The sequence below is a fragment of the Lasioglossum baleicum genome, chromosome 11, assembly GCF_051020765.1.
Source record: "Lasioglossum baleicum chromosome 11, iyLasBale1, whole genome shotgun sequence".
NCBI classification, from domain to species: Eukaryota; Metazoa; Arthropoda; class Insecta; order Hymenoptera; family Halictidae; genus Lasioglossum; species Lasioglossum baleicum.
The window spans coordinates 13,069,911-13,091,851 of NC_134939.1; the positions used below are offsets into that span (position 1 = coordinate 13,069,911).

General features: G+C 43.3%; 2 protein-coding genes across 6 annotated transcripts in view; one reads left to right on the plus strand and one right to left on the minus strand.

The window, feature by feature from the left end:
- Nucleotides 1-120: 120 nt before the first annotated feature.
- On the minus strand, nucleotides 121-3,202 carry Argrs (arginine--tRNA ligase-like protein). The gene is made up of 8 exons (XM_076433246.1): nucleotides 2,851-3,202; nucleotides 2,560-2,715; nucleotides 2,257-2,482; nucleotides 1,757-2,181; nucleotides 1,544-1,685; nucleotides 1,205-1,464; nucleotides 932-1,124; nucleotides 121-841 (listed from the first exon to the last, which is right to left on the minus strand). The coding sequence occupies exons 1-8, from the start codon at nucleotides 2,896-2,898 to the stop codon at nucleotides 267-269; spliced, it is 2,025 nt and encodes a 674-aa protein (XP_076289361.1). The 5' UTR covers nucleotides 2,899-3,202; the 3' UTR covers nucleotides 121-266.
- A 271-nt stretch (nucleotides 3,203-3,473) lies between these two features.
- Nucleotides 3,474-21,941, plus strand: part of LOC143213413 (uncharacterized) — a 35,006-nt gene continuing 16,538 nt past the window's right edge. The window contains exons 1-3 of one of the 5 annotated variants that reach the window (XM_076433236.1): nucleotides 3,474-3,771; nucleotides 4,030-4,109; nucleotides 6,951-7,025. In XM_076433236.1, the coding sequence (XP_076289351.1) occupies nucleotides 3,669-3,771; nucleotides 4,030-4,109; nucleotides 6,951-7,025 (258 nt within the window). In that variant the 5' untranslated portion in view covers nucleotides 3,474-3,668. The other 4 variants (XM_076433237.1, XM_076433240.1, XM_076433239.1 and 1 more) reach the window with 4 other exon arrangements.

Genomic DNA, 21,941 nt, shown 5'->3' on the forward strand with positions numbered 1-21,941 from the left:
CATTATTTTCATCGCTAACGATTCGCTAACGAAAAAAGGAAAAAGTATACCTATTTACATTAAACTATATAAAGTACCGATAATAACCAATTAGGTTCCTCTTTCCCCTTTGTTGTCCCGCTAGTCTCCTTCCCAGAAAATGTCAGTATCTAATAGTATTTATTTACAATCTACATATATACTCTTGTTATGCGATTTTTTACAAAGAACGTTCTCACTTTATTTTCCTCTTACATTCCGCGAATACATAATGTATATAAATAGATTCACATACGCTCGACTGGTTTCAAACCAAGTATAGAAAAGCATTTCTCCATGATAATTGCAGTAGCTTCTGTCAATAGCATACGGCCTGCATTTATTTTTACTATTTCTCCGTGCTCATTCTTTTCAACGCAGTAACAATTATCATAGAATTCGGTAAATGCGCACGAAATCTCGTAACAATACTCGCATAACTGATGCAAGTACAAATTTGTTGTTATTTTAATCAATACGTCCGGAAACTTGATTAACACTTTCGCTAATTTCCATTCCTTTTCATGCTCCAACGATATCGGAGTATTTTGTGCAAATTCTCGCATTTTTTCTTGCGAAATATTCGCTGCTCGAGCGATAGAACGTATTCTAGTTAGAGCATACAATAGGTATACGGCAGTGTTTCCTTTGTCCTCTAACATTTTATCAAAAGAAAACACATAATCGTGATTTCGGTGATGCGACAAATCTGCATATTTTATGCATCCGTAAGCAATAGATTCTTGAGCCTTTTTTAATTCCTGTTCTGTGAGCGCTTTATCACGTTCTTTTTCTTTTAACTTTTCAAGCGTTCTTCTCAGACCTGAGAGACAGAGAGAAACACAAACTATTTATTTAGACTTACTTGGACGATAGGACGTGTACAATCAAAATGACAAAAAGGAACATATACCTTCATCCAGTAAATCAGTCAATTTTACTGTATCACCGGACCTAGTCTTAAATTTCTTTTTATCTGGACCGAGAACTACGCCAAATCCAATGTGATCCATTCTGTGTCTACTTTTTAGAATACCGGCTCTTTCACCGCAGTGAAATAATACTTGAAAATGCACAGACTGACCAGCATCTGTTACATATATTACCTGTAAGCGTGTGGTAAATAAAAGCATTAAAAGACATTTCGCATAATATAATTTATATACTCGTATAATATGTAATTTACCCAATCGGCTCTTTCCTCTTCTATACGCTGTTTCAGAGCTGCTATATCCGAAGTGTCGTACGTGAAACCACCATCAGATTTTATAATGGTTAATGGTATCTCATTTTCGTGTTTACTCCACATTACTTTTCGTCCTTCGTCTTCCTCTAGCAGTCCCCTCGATTCGAGTTCTTTTACTAAACTTTCCATACGTTTCTGGTAAAATGATTCTCCCCTTTCTATCAATTTAATGTCCAATCGAGCATACACCTTTTGGAACTCTAGATTTAACAAATATGAAAAGAACACATACGTAAATTACTTATTCTTAATTACAGTAATAATTATTTATTTATTTACCTTTTCTAGAAACATCGCAAATCAGTTGCCACGCCTTTATCATATCAGGATCGAATGTTTGTAATTTAACAACGCATTGGTAAGCGCGTGCTTTAAATTCTTGATCTTCGTCAAATCGTTCCTTTGATTCTTTGTAAAAACTCTGAAATTTGCAAATCATTTGGTAATGGTTTCTAATGCGTAACGCATCTCGGTTAGATTAAATTTAATCACCTGAAGGTCCGTAATAGGAGGAGACACAGTTAAATAATCAGGAAATCTATCTTGTAGATGAGCTATCAACATTCCAAATTGTGTTCCCCAGTCACCGACGTGATTTATTCTCAACACATCGTGCCCTAGGAATTCCAGTAATCTCGCGATACTGTCGCCAATTATAGTAGACCTCAAATGTCCAACATGCATTTCCTTAGCGATGTTAGGACTAGAAAAGTCAACGATAACTCTTTGTTTTTTAGTATACGGTGGTAAAACCTTTCCGCACTTTACTAAATTAGTCAGTGTTGTTTGTGCAAATTCTCGTTTCAGAAATATATTTATGAAGCCTGCGTTCGCCACCTCCAACTTAGAAACCAAGTCGGACTTCTCTATTTTTGATACTATATTGTTCGCAACTTCTCGTGGAGACGTTTTCGTTCCTATCCGGATATACGTACAGTTAGTAGTACAAGTAATCCTGTAATATTAATGTTTACATTCGTATCGATTCTTACCATGACTGCTAATTAATGTGACAAGCGGCATAGCGCTATTACATTGATAATCTCCAAATTTTGGGCTGTTACTAGCTGCTAAGATCACCGGAGGTTCGGGCACATTCTCGTACGCAGCATGAATGGCCTTTGCAAATAAATTGTACAAAGTATCGTACACGCTTATCACATCGTACGCATCAGTTTCCATTCTGCTTTGCGTCTTTGCTCTATCAGCTTCAATTGTCTACAAAACCAAGCAACAAAATAAATTTAAATAATTCATTACATCTTCGATAAATTGTAATATTTGGGAAAACATACCCTTTTCAGAATGGCTACCCTATGTTTCAGCTTGATGTTCTCTTGCTCCAGTTTTGTATATTCATCTTTAGATACAGTTTGTAATTTCGAGTCGTTCTTCATAATACTCTCTTGTAAAAATCCAATTTGTTTTTTCAAAGCTGCTATTTCTTCCTCCTAAATATAGAACATATTTATTTATGCAAGTATAAAAATATATAACCTAAAACACTTATTGTAAACTATATTGTTAAAGTTATATCGTTCCTAAATTTCAGAAATAATGAAAATAACATTATAAACATTAATTACCGCTGCAGCTGCTCTTTTATAGAGAATTTCCAAGTTCGGCGTAGACATTGTGCGAATGAAACGTGCACCTTTCCTCCGATGTACACAAAGCAAACCACGTGATTGACTAAAAATGCTTTTTCGAAATATTAGCGAAGTTCAAACGGTAATGACAATTTTTGTCCACGATTATCACAGAATAATATTCCGAATAGCATCACAATCGAATCCAATTTCAACTACTGTTTCTTTTCCATACCACTATGTTTCGGCATACCTGTTTTAATCCAACCATCCCTGCTAATCCCTTAGCAGAGTATTCTGCCCTTAGCATTGTAATTCCATTCTTGATCAATGGAGGTAAAATTCCGGGATACAATTTTGGTAACCAATTTCTAGTGCGTATGCATCCAGCTAGTAATACACCAAAATTAACTTTACTAAATATATTCTGTATTTTTGCAATACATTCTTCGTAAATACTATTTTCACTGTTCAAATACACGCGCCATATACATTTATATCAGCCATTTTGAAATTATCTTAGGAATTATCTTGTGACGTTTTCATTCACTGGATTCCTAGCTTACATAAATACATCGTCTATGTTATAACCGAGAAAAATCCCATGATATCTAGTGATTCTTTGTGTAGTGTTGCCAACCATGCTTCGTTAAAGTTGTGCACTTTACTACGTGGTTCCTGTTACTCGATGTTTTGATACTTTTGTGCCGTTAAACAAATAGTTTCGACAAAATATGCAGTGCTCGTAACGTTTGTCGACCAGCGCTCGAGTACGCCATCGAAATTACTGTCAACGATAAGTGTCGACGTGTAAAATGGCGTGGTTCGGTGACGGACTGCCTAGCTTGTCGAATTTAAAGGGCCAGATATCAAACTTTACGAAGGAGGTTTTGTCAGAAGGCATCGTAGACGAAATAGGTACGCACGATTTCCTTCTAATTAGAATTAATCTGCCGCGAATTACTATTCTCGTTTTCTACTACTTGCTCGGGTAACTAGCGATAAGAGGTTACTGTCGACTGTCAATATAAAGGCCTGTTTTACCGTGCGAGGGCGCGACAAAGTGGCGGGAAATTCAAACGATATCGTTCGAGTTGAAATCTGACATGAGCTTTTGTTTTGTTTAAAATCGTTCTCAAGCAGTATTCGTGCGATTCAATTGTCTTTTGCATGCAGACGAACGAACAGCGGCATTGAACGAAGCGAACCAAAGATGCGTCGAACTTCAAGAATTACTCGAGACGAAAGACGCCGAAGTAAGTACATAATTACCTTGGTCGAGGAAAAGCCTACTTACCTCTATTAATTCCTCGTCATTTTTATTCGCGATCCACGTTTCACCGTAGAAGAGCAAATCATGGGAACCAGGTCTCGGTAAACTCGAAAGCTGCTACACAATTGTTGGATGATCGTCGTTGTACATATAATAGTGGTGCACAAAGTATTCATACTCCTTTTAAAAAGGAAAAACTTTTTTAATATTCGACCCAACAGCTTGAATTTTTGTTGTGACTTTAAAAGGATGTTTTATTCAATTGTCATGATTTTTAAATGTTTTATGTGTGCCTGCAATGAAAATTTCAAACATGTATTTTATAAACCTAAGTCAGTTATACACATGTAAAAAGTTTCACTGAAATCGGTTGACGTATAAATAAACTATGGCCATTGTAAGATGTAAAAATCTTTGATTACAGTTTTTGATACTTTCAATCAATTATATTTCATAACAACCTTGATCAATCTCGATACGATACAGGTACAGATAAAAAATTGAATTAGCGACCGATAACACAATTTATTTACACATTAGCTAGTAAACTAATCCGTCTAAAGTCTCAACAAAAACTCAGGCTGTTGGGTCGAATTTCGAAAAAGCGAATCGTACGCTCACTGTAAGTGCAATAGCGTATCAGAGATTACGTAAATCATTTGTCGAGTTTTGTTCCGAAGCGTAAAGGGTATTCGCGGCGATTTTCGAGTTGTAGAAGTTGCTCTACGTTCGACTATCAATTTGATTAGAAATTCTTGGTAGCCGCGCAGATGTCGACCGTTTCGATAAGAACACGGGGCTACCCGGCACGCCGCATCGGTTCGAAATTATTTTAACAGATGTTGCTTTCCATAATAAACGGGATTGAGTGTAATGTAAATACGTTTAGCTTATCTCGCGCGGCACCTACCCCGAATCCTTCCACCCGTCGCGTCGACAACCCTCCGAGCAGGAGTCATTCCCGTCGAGTACCTTAAATGAATAAAGTACCTTCTTCGTTAAAAAATACGTTTACAGTACGCTCACCTGTAAATGCTCGTTAGTTTGCCGTGGATCGTCGTATTTCTTTCATAAAGTATTACCGGTCGAAACGACCTTCGGACGCGCATCGTTTCACCGTGCAAAAATAGTTTCGCTGGAAGGGGGTTTGGAGCAATGGAAGGAAGAAAGGGGGACACCGGAGGGAGGGTCATTGAAGCCTGCACGGTCACGTCGTTCCGGTTTGTTATCGCGGACAATTTGTGGAAACGTAAGAGACCGAAAGTGCGCGACACGTTTGTTCGTGCTTTTATTGTAAACCTCGGGACCATGCCCACTTCTCCGTTCACCGTTGTTCTAGGAACCGATAGATAACGATGGGCCTGCATCGTTGATAGGTCTACGTTGACGATTCTCCCGCCACCACATTCTTCACAAACTGAAATTCAACGTATCTTTTCGAAAATCTACAGTTGCGATCCGAGCGAACCGACGAACACGTTCCAGGTTCGAAGGATCCGTTGAAATCGTTTTCAAGCATTACAAACGATAAAGAACCAACTCTTTTTGCTAAATTTGTCGAAACGTTGCCTCCTCTCGGATTTTGATGAAATTGAGATACATTGTCAAAAGAAAAATCGTCTGCATCAATTGCAAAAAATAGAGACTAAATTGAATGTTACTTCTTCCATTAATGATTGTAATATTGAAATCGTATATTGTCATGGTCAATTTTCTAAATTTTCCAACAATTTTGCATTTCATCTACTCAATTTTGCTGTAAATGCATCAAGATCTGCAGTCTAGTTGTAATTCTTAACCTTTTCCTATACTCTTTTGCAAACTTTTTTTTTATTTTAAGCATTTCAGATCTCAAGTGAGATCTATTTCTGCTGCACCGAGGTAAATTACAGTATGTATGCATATACATATTCATACATACATACATACATAGTTTACAATCAAATTAAATTCGTAGTTAACAGTTTTTTAAGAAATTAAAAATGAGAAAACAAGCTTTAATATTGGGTCGGGCAACTAATATTTCTAAGCCAGATAGAGAAGTTTGATCGAACGATAGAAACGTGTCAGAATTGTTAGAAACTGTTGTGGTTCGTGCGTTTTCGGGGGTAAACGCGTTGATAAACGTAAGGTCCTGTTCGGACACGGCGGAAGCCGCGCGGACCAGCAATCGAAAACAAAAATCGCGCGGTTTCCGCCGTGTCCGAACGGGGTCTAATTCGCTGGAAACAATCGGGTATAGATTCGAGACAACTCGAACGGCCTCGCTTTCGTTGTTCCCATTGCTTCCATTGCTCCCAGCTCGCAACGGTGTGGCGTGGCTTGTATACATATAGCCGGTATACATATAGGTGATATAACGTTCGGAGAAGGGGAAGGGCGGTTATCGCAGCGCAAACCTGAGATAAGGAAGGCAAACAGAAACGCGCATCGTACGGTCTCTTTACCCACAGCACAGCACAGCTCAGCACAGCACAGCGTACCACCGGACTTCCTTCTGATTATGGTTACCAATATTTAAGCCCGGGGCATGATTACCGCGTTCCTCGTGTCAACGTTACTTTTTTTTTTTTTTGCTTTTTTCCCGTGTCACCGTACCCCCGATACCGATTTTTCGTTACTATTTCAACAAAACCTCGCCACAGTTCCGAGAAAAGCTTTCTCGACACCGCTGCGCGACCATCGAAAACCAAACGCAAAACGTTTTGAACGTTTCGAGACACTCGAAACTTTTTTCAACGTTACTCGTCGACTGATTAAAAGGCATTCGATATTGTGAAATTCGATGTAACGCTAACGAGTGTACATTTTTTGTCGTTCACAGGTTTCGCTGCTACGCCGGCAGAACTGCGAACTGCAGAAAACTGTGATCGAGCTGAACGCAAAACCGAAAGATTCGGTAAGTTTGTATTACAGGAGCGGCACTCTCTTTCGTAGATCGCGCGCGCGTATTTCTCTGTGCTAAGTAGCAGCTGATGATGCAGATAGAAATCTACTAAACGCTCCCTCTCCTATCTTGCCTTGTTTGTGCCGCTGTAACGCTTTCTCGGCGCGTTCCCGCCTAATTGTAAGCCTAAACTACCAGTATGTTGACCGTAATTCCCGTGGAAACGAAAGCTACCCCGATGAAAAGTAATCTCCCGCCCTATCGATCGATAAGCCGAAGCTTTCGATGGCGATCCTATCCACCTGCGGATTTTGTCAGCAAGCTTTCAGCAATTCCGAGTTTGGAATTAAAAAAGTGCATCGTATTGGCCGCAGAGTTGTGCACGTAACCCTGCGTACGCCTGACTCGGCGAGAGTTCTCCCGCACTTTACGACGCCCGTGTACTCGGAAACAACCAGTACGCGCGTGGTTCGTAAAAGTGGAAAAAAAAAGAATCCGAGAATAAGCAGGCCTTAAGGATTGGTTGTGGTTGCAGTCGGCAGTCTGCAGTCGCGCCTGCACTTGCACTCGCAGTCGCAAAATACATATGTAGCACGATCCATAAACCACGCGCCCTCGACTGCGGCCGGCCGCGTTCCGAACCAACTGTTGCTCCCTTAACCCTTTCGACTCCAAGCCATTTGAATTCGAAAATTTCTTTCTTGTCTATATTAACTTGCCGTGTTGTATGCGCCAAATCTTGTAATCGAATGTTAAACCTCTTCCCATCGTCCAATCTTGATGAAATTTTGTATAAACACTTGCTTCCGATGACAATAAAAGTAGAAAATGAAATATATAAAAAAGCTTTAAAAACCACGCTTATATCAAAATGCACTGAAAGGGAGAAAATAATTTTTTCCTGGTTCTCCATAAAATACCGAATCCAGTTAAATGATTAATAATATTTTTCCCCAAAATTTCAAGCAATTAGTTCAAAATTTCTTTCGTTATAAAATTAGTGTCGGAATAAATAGAAAAATTTAATATAAATTTAAATAAAATCATGACGTTAGTAACTATAAATAAATATAATTTTATAACAGAAGAAATTTTGAACTAATTGCTTAAAATTTTGGGGAAAAATATGATTAATCATTTCACTGGATTCGGTATTTTGTGGAGAACCAGGAAAAAAATTATTTTCTCCTTTTTAGTGCATTTTAATATAAGCGTGGTTTTTAAAAAGTGTTTTTGTATATTTCATTTATTCTGCACATCGAATTGAATCTGTTTTCTCACACAACATGTGAGCTTTTCACAATTCATAGAATACGGACGAATTGAATAATAATAAAACTGTTTTGAATAATGGTATGGCAATTTTTACTGGCGCCTCAGAGTCACCACTCGAGTGCAAAGGGTTAACATTCGACAGACGATAACTCGTTGTTTTAGGTGATCGCAAGAATGATCTACCATCGAGTATCACCGAAGCCAACGCGAGCAAGCGTTTACGCGAAACACGCCTTCTCTTGCGGAATTTCGAAAGAAAATCAAAATAAAAACCGCATAGATGTTGCATCGTATAACCCGATAGGACCGTTCGCTAGGAATGCCAGATAAGCCGATAACCGTAGCCTCGCACTTTATTTCGTATCTTGAGACAACAAAGGATCGGTCCAATCTCTCTCTCTTTCATCCGCTCTCCTACTTGGAGTAGTCTTGCTCGTTCTTTCCTCGCTTCCAACTATGCGTTACGTGTCTTGTGCCTCGCGAATTGCTGGTCGCAGTCGCGTGTCGCGAAACCTTCTTTCGAAGACACGTCACGATGCTTCGAACGACGTCGTGACACAACAAGATATTAGTTCGGCATCTCAAGGCAAATAAATTAGTTGATATTTCCCGTTGGAGCGTTACCGCGTAGAGTCGCGCGAATTACTTGAAAGTTTATGTGGTTGCTTCAAGTACAGAAATATACACATGGCTCGTGTTTTGCGATACGCGACCGAATCGAAAACGTTACGCTGCCTTCCTGCGTTCCGCGTTCGCGACGCGGAGCACCGGATGTAGCCGGTGACCTCCGACACCTTCGGCTTTTAATAACTAATCGGCTGCTAAAGCTTCGCGCCTCTTTCACCTCCATCTTGCAAACGAACACGGGCAAGAGAAAAGTCGTTGCGACGCGACGCCACGCCGTGACTCACCATCTCCCGGCAACAACGACCGTCGTTTTTAAGCGTTGTAGGTTCTAGCTCTGGGTCCTTGAAGTTCATCGCAGCCGATACACTGAAAATTACCTGATGTGTTGCTTATCGGGCTTCGTTAAAAAAATTTCCACGTCCCTGTCAGCCGAGTCGCGAATTCTTTTTCAACGTTCGACCCACGAGAATAATCGACAACGCGACAACGGATGATTCGATCTCGTCGACGCTTCGTATTTGCATTTTATTCGAATATTTATACGTATGTATGCAATGATTATTAGTGTTTCATCTTCCTCGATAACACGTCGAAATACGATAGGTCGAGTATCAGGGGGTGTTTAGTCCCCGGGGGTGATAGTGACTATGGCTACCTTCCCCCGCGAATGGCTATAAATGTAGGTCGATCGTGCTTCCACTCTGCTACGCGCTGCTGTTGCTGTTCTTGCTGGGGCTGGTGTCAAATAGCAATTTTGTCCTAAGGTCAGTACAGTAAATACTTTCTCTACTGGTTCGTTTCGAATCTCGAATTCAATGCTACGGTATCAACCGAGAGAGGTTTACCGTATCGGCGAATTCGAGGAATCCGTAATTAGTTTACATCGTTCGATGTCTCGCGACATTTTATCGACTACGCGTTATCGCTTTTACAACCTCTGATGCCAGCTTACCGATGGACTCGAGTAACAGGTGTGCAAATACTCGAATTCGAACGGGAGAACCGGCGGCGAGGAACGATGTACTGCTCGAGATGAAGAACTCGCGATTTCGTTGGTATCGGGTGTAGGTATCGGCGACCGGTGAGTCATCCGTCATCTTTTCGAATCGGTGAAAGTTGCGCAAGGTGTCGAGAAACGTTCGCCGAATAGTGTCGGTTGCGGGCAGACACCGCGCGATTTCCACCGACGGCGAAAAGATCGTCGAAGTCCGTCCTCGTACGAAAGGGCCGGGACTTCCGGCGAACGCAAACAGCGTTCTCGTTCGTCGACAAAGGAAAAAGGAAATTCCTCGTAGGTGGGCCCTACGGAAAATAGGATAAGCGGTGAAGGGGGACGGGGAAGCATGACTACGCGATTACCATAACGTCACCGGTAGCGCGCCTTTTCCACTCTGGTTCGGCTCAGCTGCGCCCGCAGCCCGAGCTCGCATGGGGGCCGATAAAAATGTACTGTCGTTAACAGCGACGCGTCGTACATTCATACGTACGGCAAAACACGGCCCAACGGAAAACGCGGCAACTAGCCTAATTACATTATTCATGACCGCGCCCGTGGTTACTCCCAGCCGAAACTCTGCGTTTCGTTGCGAAGATGTCTTCTATCTAAAGCTGAGATACTGACTTCACTCCGAAAAATCGAGCGGAGACGCGCCAAAACGCGGAGCCTCGTGCTCGGTCGAACAGCGCGTGTCCAGTTTGCGGTGCAATTTGCGTCTGCGTCAGCGGAAAGAAGATACAAACGCGGATAGGGTCTAAGATCTCGGTCAGACACAACGGGAACCGCGCGATTTTTGTTTTGGATTGTTGTCCGAACGGGTTGTAAAAGTCTCACGCGATATTCGATTTCTCCTGTCCACCGTACCTGCAGATGCACCGACGCATAGTGCGGCGTTCTTATGTTTTCGTTCTTTATGTTTCTTATCTTATTATCTATAAAACTTGATTCTAACTTAGTGTTTTATTATTGCTACGAAACTATTTTAACGGTTAATGAAACAGGACAAGTGGGATATTCCTCACCTCCTTCGATACCTTCCATATTCAAAATTTAAAGAAAGGACACAAAACAACGTTCTTGATTATAGAGAATCAGTAATTGATTGGGCCAGGTCTCGCGTGAGTTCTTCAAGTGAGCTCTCTAACGAGCTCTCTGCCACTTATGCAAACGTGATCCCTGCCGTTTGTTGTGCTAATTTTAGATTCCCGGCATTTGTTTCATACACTAAAGACATCTCTGAAGGGATTAGTAAAGCCAAATATATAAGGTATGGAAAATAGTTGCATTTTCGACTTTTGTCCACAGGCGGCCGCACTGTGCGACGCGACGCTACAACGGTTGCTCCTCCGCACCGAGTTTCCGAATAACTTTGGCTCTTTCGACGGAACTGCAATCGGAATTGAACGCGGGCGTACTTCGTATCCGCGTTAAGATGCAGCACCCGCCACCCCATCGCGTTTTTCGTTAACGGCTGTATGCACCGGCGCACAGTGGGGTAAACCGACGAATTTCGTGTCAAAATCAAAATAAAAGAATGCCAAATGTTTTTATCGAATTATTAGCATATTAGTGAAAAATCGATTAAAGTTTGAAGCAAAATTCATCGGTTCACCCCACTGTGCGGCGCAGCGGCCGATGTCCGTGCCACCTAGTCACGCACACACACGTATAAATCTATTTACCCGTGGAATATCTAGACGGGTCACCAGTGTGCGCGCATATCTTTGATACCTGCGTCGTTGATGTGTTGTCTGCGTCTGTGTCTGTGTCTCTGTTCGGGCCAGCAATGCAACGGTGTGCGTGTTTGTGTGTCAGCAGTCAGCAGCGACAAAACGGCGAAGCAACAGCGGCGCGGTAGAACTCGATGGCCTCCCGGTGCGTGCGTGCTTGCGTGCTTGCCTGCTTGCCTGCGTGCGTGTACCCTTCTCCTCTCCACGGTGGAGGGTTGCACGATGGTTGCACGATGGTAGGAGGTGGAGCGGCGGCAAAGCGGCAAACGCACAGTCGGTTCTCGATGGTCGGAAGGTGAACGTGGTCCGGGCTCTCGGGGCTCCCGGGCACGTGAACGCCCGTTTAGTTTACACCAGCGTTGAACGACGACCACCTCTCCTCGAGGTATTCTCTGTTTGCTTCGCGACCCCCGGTTCTCTCGCCTTGTGTTATCCTATCGAAGACACAGAGGGACAGAGAAAGTACACCTCTTCTCGGAAAGCTTAACAACGGGATGGACGAGTCGTGCATCAAGTAAGACGAGCAAATTTTTATTTTTATCTTTCTATTTGTTATTATTTATCGTTGGCTAGAACATCGTGTCGGGATAATAAGACGTCTCGTTGCTACGTTCTTAACCCTTTCTGCAATCGGAGCTATTTTAACACGAAAATTAAACACTTCTTCCGGTCTAGGATAATTTTATATGGTTTTTTCATTTTATGGACATGAAATTGATACAGTACCTTGTACAATACTTGAATGTTTGGTAATTGATTTAATCGAATGATTATGTATATAAAAATAATAATTGAATAATGGTACGGCAATTTTTAATGGCGACTCGGAGTCACCACTCGAGTGCTAAGGGTTCTGATGTCGACCGAAAAACCGTGTGGAATCATTATGAAAGTGGTCTGAGAGATGTATTTCTTGTTTCTAAATGAATGTAACTGTTCATTTTTGACAATGTCGTAAAGATTACGTTGATTCCATATCGATTAAGATAACGTGATGTGACATAACTGATAAACTCATTTTTTTAAAATCATTCTTTTATAATTATGTTCTTCATAATTCATGATTCACCGTTCTTCTCGCCGACGAGGAAGACCGAAACTGAAACCGAGATCGGGACGCTGGAATATTTGCAAAACGCACCGGTGCTATTGGAATCGCGATGCTACTCGTGTGTCGCTGACACTGACGCGTTGTGCGTCGAGCACAAGCTTCCATTATTATGTGTATTGGGTTTCCTCGGTAATGACGACGTCTCGCGAGCCAACCTCGACGGATCCTCTGTATCGGGCTCGTCGCTGAAACAGAGTTAACAATATTCCCTCGGCGCTACGAATAATCGAGTTAGCTTCCGTGATAGCTATGAAACGGCCCCGGGAAAGTTGGTGGCGCATGGCGGTTCGCGAGAGGCGCAGAGGGTTGCGATATAAGCCATCGCGGCAGCGCAACAAGTTTCGCTCGATCCCCTATGGGCCGGTCGATGTATCGCGGTAGAGCGCAAAGGTTTCTCTCGATTCGTTTTACCTGTTGGATTCGAACAGAAACTCTGGTTTTACCAGAGTATCGGAGCCGATCTCATTCGCAGAGTTTTCGATCGATCCGCGTGTTCCGGTTACCAGTTTTTCGAAGGATCGCGTGGAAAGGACGAAGCGGCGCAATCGCTGTGCAAACAGCTCCTCGAGATTTCCCGTAAATGCGTTTCGAAAGCGTTTTATTTGCCCGGGCTAAGGATTTCGTAGAATTCTCTTTGGAATTCGACGACAACCGTTGCACCTATTCCGTTCTCGATCGAACGAAGATCAAATTCGTTCGTTATTTTTCGATGAACTACACAGACTACCGAGTGGTTGATTTGCGGATCGAGTTCCGGGGAACGCGACGAATAGCGAGAGCGCTGGTCTAATCTGTACGCTTTGCGGTTTTACGTTATCAAGACATAGACTCGCATTTCGGTTGGTTCACGTCCGCGTCAGCATTCCGGAATATTCGTCGAAAGAATCTGTAAGAACGTACGTGTTCTCCGAAGTCGAATAGAAGCGAGGGAACGAGCGCGCGTTCGTTACCGTAGAAAACGAAGCGGGCAGGTTTATCGGTGAAGATAATACGCGAAGGACGAATTTCAACGATTACATGCTTGACAAATACGTGGAGCGATTAACCACATGGATAACCCGCGACGTTCGTTACACTAATTTTGATTGCAGAAGTTTAAGTTGACCGTTCGATAAGCTCGCGGTGCAGTTTTATCTTTGGCATGGTAATGGGCGCGCATACCGAATAAGCCACGCCGCGCGACTTCGGTACTCCGTAGTATTTTTCCTGTGCCCGCTGTAAAATGTTTACCGCGTTTTCGAACGCGACGTTCGTCTTCGCGAGCAGTTAATTGGAAGCGAGAGAGGAGAACTTAAAGCGATCTCTCGATTCTCGCGTTTCAAACGGCACAAAACACCGGTGTGACTATACATGTACGATGCCAGCGGCGAGACGCGATTGTCTTAGTTGCTAGCTAATTAAATCGAACCTTGTACTTTAACCTGTCGGTCGATACTTCTGAATCTACAGGTAAATAGTGCAGCCAGTTGCGCGGGGGCCACGTGACAAATAATGTTTGTCGTTTCGAACGAGCTAGATTTTTATCGTTCCACCGAGCAGTATCCTTTCCTCGTTTGTTCGAAACGAACGAACGAACGAACGAGTTATCGCTGTTCGATAAAGCGAACAACCGCGGTGCGGTCGCGGAGGGGGACGCGGAACGAGCCGACGAGTGCTACGAGCATAATTAACCTGGCTGCCATTTTGAATATCGCGGAACGGCATCGCGTAGTCCTTAGGAGGAAGGCTACTGTTTATCATCGGTTTTCAAAGAGTCATTGTTTTTCCGCGAATTAGGGCAACGCGGCACGAACCAACTCGAACTGAAACGAGAGCGGACGCGTCGACGCGACGCGTTCAATGCGACTATCCGAGATTAATGTAGGTAACGTCGATCTTGGAGACGGGAACGGACTTCCTAGCGCGTGACGCAACAGCTTCACTGAATCGAGCGTTCGCCGTTTTCGAATGGGCGGTTTCCTCCGAATTTCGCTGCGGGAAAACGGGAAGAGTTTCCTCGGTAAATAGGAAGATCGAGGATCCAGAAGATTTTCGATGTCGCGCGAGAGATATAATTTATTCGCGGAGGTGCGAACGTGATCAAGGTCTTCGTCCAACGATCCGATTGCACAACAGTACCATCGCGTGATCGTCGCGCTACCGGTCCACGATTGCGAACCGAGCTAGATCTTTTACCTTCGTTCTCTATTGGAAAAAGCTGCGTGGCGAGCACCGCTTTACGTACGCGACCATCGCGTATGCGTATAAAGTTCAGAGTGCGTGGACAGAAGAAAATGGCGGCCGGTTGACGCAGGAGATGCGCGCGCGCGCGCGCGTGCTCCTTCATGAATTTCTGAAACGCTTTCGGACAGAAAGGAGGGTAAATAGGAATTCCCTGAATTCCTCTTGCGAAGACTTTTTCCGAGCAACGCGCGTAACGATAATTCGACGGAGCAGGAAGAGAAAAAGAAGTAGTTCGAAGTTTGATGCCGAAGATGAAATCCACTGGGGGATAGGAGGAGTTTGAAACGAAACGCGAACGAGAAGAGTAAGTAGCTGGACGGACAGACACAATGGAAAGGCGTTCTAGCGTTGTCGATGCTCGTCGGCCGCAACAACGCACCGGAGAAACTCGCGAGTTAGGCGTGAATTGAAACGCGCAACGCACGGAATGCTGTAAACTCGAGTAAATTAACACCGGGATATTTTCTCTCGAGAAAAGGGACTGGAAAAAGTTGCGGCGTTATTTTATTTTGAGCTGCTGACGACTGCTCGCTCGCCAATGCGCGACTGCAACTTGCAAGCTAGGTACGAACCACGAGCGAGAAGCTGAACTGTGAAAATCGTTTCGATTACGATTTCCAGCAAGTTCGACAACGAAATTTGAATTCTACTTTGACGAATTCTCGACGAACACGCGGAACGTCCTGGCAAATAGCGGCAGTCGCGAACCAAATCGGACAGCACAGCCGCGTTACTGTTTCACGGTAGCGGAACAGAGAATGAAATTACCAGGGCACCGCGAGAACCGCAGAGCGACCTCATCTGGTACTTTCGCCGCGATAATTTTTCGCCGCGACACCGACGCGATGCGCGCGGTCCGATTTAGTCGTGAATTCGCAAAGATCGATCAGTATCGACCACCCCGTTTGCGATCCCAAGCACTGCTCCAATTTCTCTGCTTCGGTTCGAGGAGATTGAAAGATTTACATGCGAGCACGTACGTACATAAACTTCCGCAGTCCGAAACCTGATCGACTCATAGACAACTACCGTTCGCTCTGCAATTTTTCGTTTGGCTTTTGAACCCGATTCGCAAAAAGAGAACTCGACTCGATTGAAATACGCGTTCGCTACGGTCGCGGTTCCCTTTACGTAATCGGTGTGGATGTCGGTGTCGGTGTTGGCGGTGTGCTCGCGGCGGAAAACGGCTAGCCTTCCAAATCCATTATCGTTTCGTTTCGATATATTCGATTAGAGGTTTCGACGGGTCGTTCGGCGTTGTCGCGGTTGCGCGAACGTATCAAACTAAGGAGAAGAAGCCAGGTCAGGGCTGCTGGATTCATCGGCAATGAATCGGTTTTTTGAAAAATCGAACGTCTCCAGGTACTCCGCGCTCGAGCAACCTCGTTCGTCGAACACGGTGAAAATATTGATTCGAACTTCGAACTTTGAACTTCGCAGTCGGTAGCGCACGGTAAACTGTTGACACACGGTTCGAAAGAGTCGATTGTATTTCCTTCGAAGACGAGGAGGATTGCAAAAGCCGATTTATCGGCGACAGCGGCATATTTTTATCGTATGCACATTTATTAGCGGTTATGCGATCGGCTGATGCGTCGCTATCTAAGCCGCTCGAAAATAAAAATTCAGCCGCGAGCGATAATCGTTATCTATTGTACAAAACCTTTAGATATGCGCTAGAATTTTCGGCCTTGAAGAGCATTGTTCGCACGCTAGTCCACGAACGGGGAAAAAAAAATTGCAAAGAAAAATACGCTGGCCTTTGAACGTGGAAAATTTGCAAGTTTCGAAGCGATACTGTATCGTTTCCGTTGTCCAAAGGCAAGTTTTTGGCCGTGCCTGATCGTAGGCCATCACCGTCGCGGCGCAGCGTGACGCAACAACGTCGAGAGTCATAGCTTCTGACGAGATGCAAATGCAAAGTCACCGTGCGCTTTGGCAATCTCGGTGCGACACCGATACTATACCTGTCCGGTTTTATGGACGAAATACCCGATAACATTGGAAATGACCCGCATTAGACTTTGAAATAACTCTCGGAACGTTCAAATAGCCAAGATAGGTCTATTGCAAACTCGAAGGATCGGTATTGTTGTCGGTATTTCATATTCATGGGGGAAGTATTGCCCGTTGTCGATTCCGCGATAAATGTTATGAATATTGTAGGTTTCGGTAACATGATATCGATATCGATATCGATAGGTTTGCGTGGTTTTTCCGAATGTTCAACCGGAGTACCTGTTTGTTCCACGTGGCGAAATAATTGTCGTGTCGGAGTAGCCGTCGTGTCGCGTCGATGTGCTTGCAAATTCTACTCTCAGTAACCCAATTCAAATCGAAATTCAACTTTCAATCTTTATATTTAAATATAAATTTAACTTCAACCCTCAGCAACCCAATTTAAATCGAAATTCAACTTTCAATCATTATATGATATTTAAATCTAAATTCGAATTCAACTTTCGATCATTATACGTGCTTGTTAATTCAACATTATATATATGGAATTCGTTTAGTGATAATAAGAAGTATATCACTTACACCACTTTGATAATTATGGGCGATTCGATCCGTAGGTACTTTCACGGTGTAGCCTCGCCTTGTGCCATATACTATTTTTCCATTCGTAGGAAGAGTGCAAGCCTTTTTTTGGCACAGTGACGTGGACCAAAGATCAAGAACAACCGGTAAGACGGTCATAACAGCATTGCAAATTATGGAGCAATCGTCGGGTTCAGTCGCGTTCTGTCGCGTCGCATCGGACAACCTGCATTTTCATGCATTTTTTATCTGTCCGGTTAAGAAACGCAATCGCTCTTCGAGTTGCAAATACGTTTCTTCGTGCCGATAGCACGGTTCTGTGATCGGATCTGCTTTTCCAAAGCATCGTAGCATTCTGTATGTTGCCCAACGTTTCGGGGGCGGGGGGTTCCGTGAAACGGTACCAGAGTTTCGTTAAGGTCTTTCACGCGTACCGATGTGTATTTTCGGCGGTATTGTTTACCCAGAAATTACGAAACAGAGGAAAGGGATACTCGAGACTCCAGACCGGAGACCAGGCCCCTGTTCTTCTGGTCCCACGACGAGGGGCAAGCTGCAACTCTCCGAATGAACACGAGCTCGATTTTTCGCGTACGTGTCGCGTATACGAATAATATTTACTACAACAGCTGTGTCTCCGGGCCCCTAATCATCTTCGTTTGACAGAGTCTGGAAAACCCCATCTTCGCAATCCTGGAAACGAGACTAACCTCTTAACCCTTTACACTCGGAGCTATTTTAACTCTAAAATTCAACATTTCTTCCTAGCTTTTTGAAATTTTATGGATATGAAATTGGTATAATACCTAAATGTTTAGGAATTGATTAGATACCGATATATGTAATTATGTAGACAATATTTTGAGTAATGGCACAGGCAACTTTTAGCGTTTAGGTTAAATATAAGTTACTGTTACCGCAACACTTTGTACAGTCGTTTACCATTCATCAAAACACGTCACCCTTTAATTGCCTAGCACGGTTTTAAGGGGATAGACTCGTTCCAGGATTGATCTTTTAGCCAGCGCTTTTGACTATTGAGAAACCCCATCTTTACATTATCGAGAAATGAGAAGGCGCACCCCACACCCTTGCAATCTTGGAAAAACGAGTCTGCCAAGCCGGGAGTGACAGACATGACAAAAGTCATGTTACCGATGTTTTCCATCTAAGCACGTACAACGAGGAACGTCGATGTCGCTGATATTCCATCGAGGCGGCGCGGCGCGTTCCAATTTCAGTAGACTCGATCAATCTAGCAGCGGTCGCTGTCGGTTTTGCGAGCACGTGAGCGAGGGAGCGACACCGATTTTGGCTCTTGAATTTCGCGAACCGATGCGGTTAACGTTTGCTCGAGTGTTCGAGGACACACGATCGCGAGCCAGAAAGGAGCCCGTCTCGGCGATTAGTCAGCAAAGCGACAAGTGAGTTTGCGACGAGACGATACGAGAGGAGACGAGACGACAGCCGTCGTCGTTTCCCATCGTCGCGTTCTTCCAGTTGTTCGTCTTCTTTCACCTCCAGCCTTTCCGAGTAGTCTTCTCCCGCGATACCGGAGGATATTACATACCAACATGGACAGAAAAGGTACACCGTTAACTCGCGTTAGATACTCAGAAGTTAATATTCAGCGCGTTCCCGACGAAGATAAGAGGGCAGAACTCGCGCGCGTGTTCTTCGCGCTCGTCGAAAAGAACTTTTCGTTGTCCCAAATTCGTAGAAGCCGCTGCTTCGAACATTCAAACGTTTCCCTCCCTTTCGATTTTTCTTTCTGTGTCTCGAACATTCCGAATCGCTGCCAATGTCTTCTCTCGTCGGAGTTCTCCGGCCACGGATACCGTTGTTCGAACTTTTATTATTCCGATATTAAGCCGAGCAATCACCGTCCAGATGAATCTCGAAGAATTTATCTCGCGCTTATGAAACTTCGGCCGATATTAAATTCCGCCGGTGTTTTTATACTCTTTGTAAAATACTAGCAGCAAAGTTTTCAGAGATTCTAGCGGGCCAACCGCCGGTAATACGGCGAAACTTTCCTGCGCGCATTTCATAAAGCGTGGTCTCGCCGAGTCAAAAAATATTGTTGATTTTTCCGACCTGGAAGTTTCGAATCCATCGGAAAGTTCTGTTCGTAAAACATTTCGATGACTTGTACGCGTGCGTTGGATTACGTCATTGACATCGCGCGACATTGTTACGCTAGCTAATAGTACCCGCGGAGGGGACCTACGTGCATACAATGTGCGCCTGCTATGGTACGGGTACACAGGTGCGGGCACACGAGTACGGGTACGAGAGCTGTCCATGTCAACCTAAAACGCCGCACGCATGCTCGCACAACCGAGTGCCAACCTCGTTTCATAATATTGCAAACACTGTAGCCTCCTTCGCTTTCGTTCATCGAAATCTTTGACAAAATCAAAGAACTTTCGATAGAAATGAGATAGAGCGATGAAATTTTTTTAAAATTGAAGATGAAACTTTGCAGAATATGGGAAAAATAGGGAGATTATGCTACGAACATTTGTTTAACCTTGAAAACCCGTTCGTACCATAATCTCCCTAATTATGGTATCGGATACCACAATTTTCTTGAAATTGTGCAAGTTTAACGAATTTTTTCAAGGTCAAAAAACGTTCGTACCATAATCTCCCTATTTTCCCATATTCTGCAAAGTTTCAGCTTTAATTTAAAAAAAATTTCATCGCTCTATCTCATTTCTATCGAAAGTTCTTTGATTTTGTCAAAGATTTTACAACGTTCACTATAATTGTCTGAAAAATTGGAGTCGTGTTTGTAGCTTCTTCTTATTCGCAGAATACTAGACACACATACATACACTCTCGAACATTCCAATCTTGATTGAACTAATTTTCGAAAATAATATTTCGTTCGAGACGTCGTCTTTTACAACGTTCACTATAATTGTCGGAAAAATTGGAGTCGTGTCTGTAGTTTCTTCCTTATTCGCAGAATATGAGACAGGTTCTCGTACATTCGAATCTTGGTAGAATTTTCGAAGAATAATATTTCGGGTCGGACGATTTCTAATTGAATTCTTACGAATTTTCCAACGGGAGAACGTCTGCGATGGCGACAGCGGCAATTGTACGCGCAAGAACGCTTCTCACTTCGCAATTTGCCTTACGTTTGTCCTTCCAACTTTTACGATTTCACGGTTAGGTATTACGACGCGTACCGAGATTTTCCAAAGCTAGGCGTTCGAACCTCTGGAACAGATGAAACACTCTACTCGAGCCTGCGCGATATAATTTATTTATTTATTTGAAGTTTACAGTTTGTGCGGTGTAATTCATACAGAAATTATAGGGATGATATTTGGAATATGCAGCAAGTTAACAGACAGATACAGTATAGCCTGCGGTAACTCCCATGCCAAGGATTAAACATTTCCGCGACAATTTCCAATAGAATATTATGATATATTTCCCTCTCGAAATGAACTGATCTGTGTCCGAGCAACTTTCTGTCATCGATCGGCCGCGCCATGGAAACGTATGGCACGAGGTATAATTGAAACAGTATTGGAAAACGAGAATATTGGAAACACGAAAAAGAGGAAATAAAGAGGGGATAAAAAGGGAATCGTTGGCCAGAGAGAGAGAGAGAGAGAATGAGATATGTTGCGATTCTGCTTCTACGGTCTGTGTTGTTATCCTTTGCTTCAGGTGCGATTCTTCATTCCGGTACTCGAAAGATTTTTTTACGAATAGAAATGGTGGTACACTCGAGACTGGAGCTAATATTTGCAGTACGAACAATGCACTGAACGGCTGAATGCTTGAACCTTCGTTATTCCTGATACCTGGAGTGACGTATTTAGGTGGACGGGACGGCCAACCTTTGGTTGCCTGCTTCTTATCGTGACCTCCTTCCCTGCTTGCCTGTTTGTTGCTCGTTGCTCGCCAATTCTTTCTTCTTCTTTCCTTTTCTTCAGCGGTACGCAAAATACGCCAAACAGAGTAATTTTCCAAAGTAATTCGAGGAATCGAACTATGATCTGGAGTCGTACTCGCAATCATCGAAATATTCTAGTTTCTTACCCCTTGCCGTAACATTTTCCTTAGAGTTACAGTGATGAAAACGTTTTTATCTCGAAAAATGTCGTAGAAGGGAGAAGAAAATTTATATGGCTGCATTTGCTTTAATGCTTAAGTATTGATTACGAACGAATCAAATTTTATTTCATCTAAAAAGAGACCCGTGACATTCGTGTTTGTTAAACTTTGTTCAAATCTTCGTCACGAGTCCGACTCATTAAAATACGGAAGGGTTTTCGAAACGCGGAACAAATTAAATTAGGCAAGCACAACAAGCGAGATGATATGAAAGGGATACATCTAAGAATCGTTTTCGCAATGGGTCGATCATTGTCCAGCTTCGATCGACGATTATCGCGTCG